The sequence below is a fragment of the Melanotaenia boesemani genome, chromosome 21 (genome assembly GCF_017639745.1).
Source record: "Melanotaenia boesemani isolate fMelBoe1 chromosome 21, fMelBoe1.pri, whole genome shotgun sequence".
Taxonomy (NCBI): domain Eukaryota; kingdom Metazoa; phylum Chordata; class Actinopteri; order Atheriniformes; family Melanotaeniidae; genus Melanotaenia; species Melanotaenia boesemani.
In genome coordinates this window covers 28,707,399-28,713,179 of record NC_055702.1, presented here as the reverse complement: position 1 = coordinate 28,713,179, position 5,781 = coordinate 28,707,399, and the positions used below count along the sequence as shown (strand labels likewise).

At 44.6% G+C, this 5,781-nt stretch overlaps 1 protein-coding gene across 1 annotated transcript in view; it reads left to right on the top strand.

The window, feature by feature from the left end:
* The first annotated feature begins 1,392 nt into the window (after positions 1–1,392).
* Positions 1,393–5,781, top strand: part of hhex (hematopoietically expressed homeobox) — a 9,475-nt gene continuing 5,086 nt past the window's right edge. Inside the window, 3 exon segments of the mRNA XM_041973991.1 lie at positions 1,393–2,226; positions 5,216–5,343; positions 5,345–5,395. Coding sequence (XP_041829925.1) covers positions 1,854–2,226; positions 5,216–5,343; positions 5,345–5,395 — 552 coding nt within the window. The 5' untranslated portion in view covers positions 1,393–1,853.

Sequence of the window (5,781 nt, the reverse complement as noted above, 5' to 3'; positions counted from 1 at the left end):
AACAGAAACTGGGCGACCAGTATCTCCTCAGATATCAGGGGCAGGGGTGGGATGCGGTTCTGGGTGAGTTTGCTCAACCCTTGAATCTCGGCAACGGTGCACTTTTATTATCACGTGACCTTCCAGCATCTCCACCAGACCAGTAGAGAGGAATCATGTTTACTGGTCTGCAGAGGCACAGAACAGCCACGCGGAGGCAGTTGGACCAAATTAAATCGTTTTTAAATCAGTCAAAGATTCAAAGAATCCTAAACTCGAACAGGATAAATGAAACTTACCTCCAGCTGAGTTTAAAGCAGCAGTGTGGAGTTCAGAAGGTTTACCAGGAGTCCGAACCAGAATCCAAAGCAGAGGTTCCCCCTGATGACCTGAAGGAACTCCATCTGGAAGCTGGCACAGTTTTTGGTTTAGTTTTACTATTTTTTATAACTTTCAGCGGAATATTTTTAAAATGAATTTAACGCCCAGCTGGTCCCAAACATGTCAACTTTATTTAATGATAAGCCACGTTTTTCATTTATTTGTTAATGAACATCAGTAAAAAGAAGCGTGGTGGAAACAAGCCGGATTATAGCAAAAAAAAGCTCATTTTCACCCGCAGGTCAGAAGAATAAAAACCATAAACAAGGTACAAATAATCATAAAACGGACGCACAAGAACTAAGACAGATCTCAGGTTTGATGTCTCTTTATCCGTCTGAATTTAAAGCAAGTGTTTACTGACAGACGGTCCAGATTACGTCTTCACGGTACCACAAGGTCCCGGTGGTCCTGGTCCCGCTGTCAGGCCTGTTTGAAAATCATTTAAGGTTGAAAACAAGATCATTTCGGATTAATAAAGAAAACCAGAGGAATGTTGTGTTTTTCTAGAACGTAACAGAGAACAGAGCTTTTCTGAAGAGGGATTTTAAGATTTCTTCCTCCACTAATGGAATATTCTGCATGGGGAACATATCTTAGCTGTTTAAATGTAGGTTTTGGCCTGTTTTAGTCCAGTAAATTCTCCAGATAATTCACATTGTCTCGTTCTTCTCTGGGAAAAACATCTAAATAATGAAAAAAATCTGCTTTCTGTGTCAAGTTTGAAATATCCAATAAGACAGATTTAAAACGGTGATCCTGATTTAATAAAAGCGACTTCATCATCAGGATATTCTGACACAGATCAGGTAGATCATTAATGCAGGGAGCAGAACAAACTCTTACTCAGAGACTCTAATCATTTAACTGGTGGGAACGTCCTGAAATCTGCCTCCAGTCTTCAGGTTTCCTCTGATTTTGGCCACCATGAGTAAAACATGACCGAACCAAACTCACTGTGTGAATCCACTCAGGTGTGATGTGTGTGTGTGTGTGAGAGAGAGAGAGAGAGAGAGAGAGAGAGTGAAGCTGCCTGTATCTTCGCGGTATCTCCAACCAGCCTGTAGGTTTTCTGTTTCCTACCAGCTGCGGTTGAACTGATTCTCCTGATGATCTGCTCTCATTCTGAGGCTCGTTCGGACCTGCAACAAAGCCAATCAGAATCAGCCACCGGCCACCTGCAGGAAGTTGGCCGTCCATTTATCTCCTCCTCCTACGCCTGCAGTCAGATAACAGCCGCTACAGTTGGATCCAACACCATCCCGTCACCGCTGCCACCTGATGGACACTGAAGCTCTGTAACGGCGTCCTCCACGTCCCACAGACCCCCTCTGTCCACGGTGACGGTGAGCTCTCGAGCTGGATGTAACGCTGAAGGTTTAAAGACGTTCTTGTGAGACAACAGAGATAAAGAGGAAGGCTGTGAGGCTGCAGGAGAGACGGAAGGGACGCAGCTCTGTTCGGTTCGAGCGCGCGGCAGCGGCACCAGCACCATGAGCGTCCCGCTTTACGCCCCGACACCCGTCCAGGCGGCTCACCCGACACCTTTCTACATCGAGGACATTCTGGGGAGGAATACCACTTCCACCATCTCCTCCTCCTCTTCTTCCATCTCTTCATCCTCCACTCCGGTCCTCCCCATACCGACTCTCCCGTCTCCCAACTCCTCCTTTACGAGTCTGATTACTCAGTACCGGACTCCGATTTACGAACCCACACCGATCCACCCGGCTCTGTCCCACGCTGCTCTGACAGCCACGTACGCCTCCGGTGGGGCTTTCCCCGGCTCCATCTACCCGTTCCCCCACCAGCACCACCGCTCCATGGGGGAGTACGCGCAGGCGCTGCTGAGGCCCGACTCTCTGGGTGAGTCGCGTTAAGTTTCTGGAAAACTTTTTCTAATTTTCCCCTCTGAATGAGCACCCCACGGCCACGTCTCTTGGTTTGTTGTGGGGAAATTCTCCAACCTCAGTTCCTGGAGTCTTTTTGCTTTTCTTAGGCTCCGAGAAACATGTTTCTCTCGATCGTGACTCCATTCATGACAAGTTGTATTATTCTAATGTCTTGTTATGAGTTAGGATGTTTTTCAGCTTTTTAATGAGACAAATTTAAATAATTTAACCACCATTTTGGTGTAAAAATAAGGCGATGAATCCAGCCAGGGAACACAAAGCGCCAGGCCTGCCTGCTGTCAGCAGATGTTTACCCCCAGATGTTGGGCTGACATGCCGCTTTTAAGGCATAATATGAAGCAGCGTTCACACGTCTCGTTTCACTGCTAACGAAACAACGTTTGCATGTGTATCACGCTTGGTCATGCATGTCCAACTTCAGTGGCGTGCATGTGATCTAACAGAGTCTGGATCTTTTACAGAGTCTCTGTTTTCTGCGTGAGGAGTGAGCACGCGCACATGAGTCAAAGCAGCTTCAGTCATATTCAGTGCGCGGGGATGGTATGAAAGGGGGTGTGGGGGGTGCATGGCAGCCCGGACTGTTTTCCTGAGAGCCATTGTTCTGAAACATCAGAGGAGCAACTCACCAAACGTCTTAAATCACTTCTTATTTCTTATTGTTTTTCTCTTATAGACAAATAACACGTGCGTGTCAAACATGTTACTGACTTAAGTTTAACTGGTGTATATATATATATACATACATATATATATATATATAACTATAAAATTAATTTATTCACAGAGACGTTTTTAAGTTTAGAATTTGCACCCTGCTGTTAAATGAGCTTCATAATATTGTGAATAATTTCTAAATTTATTCATTCATGTAGAAAGTTGTATAATTACTGCCATTCTTTGTCCAAAAGAGCATTTTTGTCCCTAAGAAGGTGTTTTCAGGCTGGAGGCCCTGGGTTTCTGGCCCTCAGACTGATGCGGGGTTGCTGAACAAGCCAGGCCCTTTTCCGTTCATAGCGGAAGCCGCGAGCCTGTCGATAGGAGTAAATCTGGTTTCAGAAGCTGTTAAATGTTTTCCTGTCTCACCCCGACCAGCCGCTTCCTCGGGAGCCCGCTGCACGCTGCTGATTATTTTATCGACATCCTCAATACAGACATATTCAGGAAACACTCGGCCTCTGATAGCCCGGGATCCGTTTTTCACATATTGTTGCACTTCCTCTGGCCGGCCTGTGAGGATGTGGCTGACTTTCTTTGTGCTGCACAGAGAAGAAAACAAGGCGAACCGGGGATCCGAGCACGTCCGTGTCACTTAGAAGCTTTAATTAGGACATTAAAAGAAGGTTTAAGGCCTTCATCAGCTCGAAAAACAACAACAACAAAAGACAACCGAATGATTAAAAGCAGACTTTTGTCCAGAATATTTAATAACTCCTGCTAAGACTGTGTGAGAGGCCTTATTTCCCTCCTCATTTAACACACCATTCCCGATCTTAATCTAGTTTATTAGATTAAGTTCGGGAATAGATTAAGATTAATTTATTAACAGTTTCTCGTTGTATTTCCATCTCTATTAAAACATTTCAACTACAGAACAGGGTTATGGTTTTAACGTTTCGCTCATATTTTCCCTCAATATGAGCTCGGGATGCAGATTTATTCCGTTTGTCTTGTTAAATGTTTTCCAGTTAACAGAAAACAGAAGCTGAAATGAAAATCTCTGCAGGACCACTTTCTCCCTGTTAACTCTCTTTTGTAATAACTGATATTTATTGACAGATCTGATCAATAACTGAGCTCCAACAATCACCTGGAGACACTTTTTCTTATCAGTCAAAATGTCTCAACCTCATATTTTCTTTAAATGTGGTGAAAGAAAAAGAAACGCCCGCTGGGATGGAACTGGTGTGTGTGTGGAGGACAGGAGTGTGTGTAAGTGGAAGACAGGAGTGTGTGTAAGTGGAAGACAGGAGTGTGTGTAAGTGGAAGACAGGAGTGTGTGTGAGTGGAGGACAGGAGTGTGTGTAAGTGGAAGACAGGAGTGTGTGTAAGTGGAAGACAGGAGTGTGTGTGAGTAGAGGACAGGAGTGTGTGTGAGTGGAAGACAGGAGTGTGTGTAAGTGGAAGACAGGAGTGTGTGTGAGTAGAGGACAGGAGTGTGTGTGAGTAGAGGACAGGAGTGTGTGTGAGTGGAAGACAGGAGTGTGTGTAAGTGGAAGACAGGAGTGTGTGTGAGTGGAGGACAGGAGTGTGTGTAAGTGGAAGACAGGAGTGTGTGTGAGTAGAGGACAGGAGTGTGTGTGAGTGGAAGACAGGAGTGTGTGTAAGTGGAAGACAGGAGTGTGTGTGAGTGGAGGACAGGAGTGTGTGTAAGTGGAAGACAGGAGTGTGTGTAAGTGGAAGACAGGAGTGTGTGTGAGTAGAGGACAGGAGTGTGTGTGAGTGGAAGACAGGAGTGTGTGTAAGTGGAAGACAGGAGTGTGTGTGAGTGGAGGACAGGAGTGTGTGTAAGTGGAAGACAGGAGTGTGTGTGAGTGGAGGACAGGAGTGTGTGTAAGTGGAAGACAGGAGTGTGTGTGAGTGGATGCAGCGTCTAGAATCACACCACAAAACAGGAAGCACGTGAAGCGGATATTTGGCCATTTTCACTTTGTCACGACCTTCCCGAAAAGAAGCAGCAGGCAGTTTCTTCCATTAAACACACACACGCACACGCACGCGCACACACACAGCTCAGTGTCTGACTCAAATGTCTTCATTTGTCAACATGAACATTAACATCCAGTTCGTCCTTTCTTTCTCTTCAGAGGACAAACATGCACGAGGCGGAGAATGTGTTTGATCTTCAGAAATGAACTTTTAGCGTTAATCTCTTAGAAATCCCACCAAACGGTCATTTTCTCATGAGCAGAGAGGAAAGGAGCTTTAATGGTGTGTGTCTGTAGGGAAGCCCCTGCTGTGGACCCCCTTCATCCAGCGACCGCTCCACAAGAGGAAAGGTGGGCAGGTCCGGTTCTCCAACGACCAGACGGTCGAGCTGGAGAAGAAGTTTGAAACGCAGAAGTACCTGTCCCCCCCCGGAGAGGAAGCGCCTGGCCAAGATGCTGCAGCTCAGCGAGAGACAGGTGAGCGCACCGGTCCGCCATGAAGACCCGCGCGTGCTGGTCCGACCCCGGAGTCGGTTTACCAACAGGGTTCAAAATAATGTCAGTCCGTTACCGGAGCGCGAGACATTATAATAATAACAATAATAATAACAATAGTAATAATAATAACAATAATAATAATAACAATAATAAAAAATAATAACAATAATAACAATAATAACAATAATAACAATAATAACAATAATAATAACAATAATAATAATAATAATAATAAAAAATAATAACAATAATAACAATAATAACAATAATAATAACAATAATAATAATAATAATATTATTATTATCAGGTTATTACAGAAATCTAAGACTATTTTAGAAAGTGATGAAATTACAAATATTTCCTT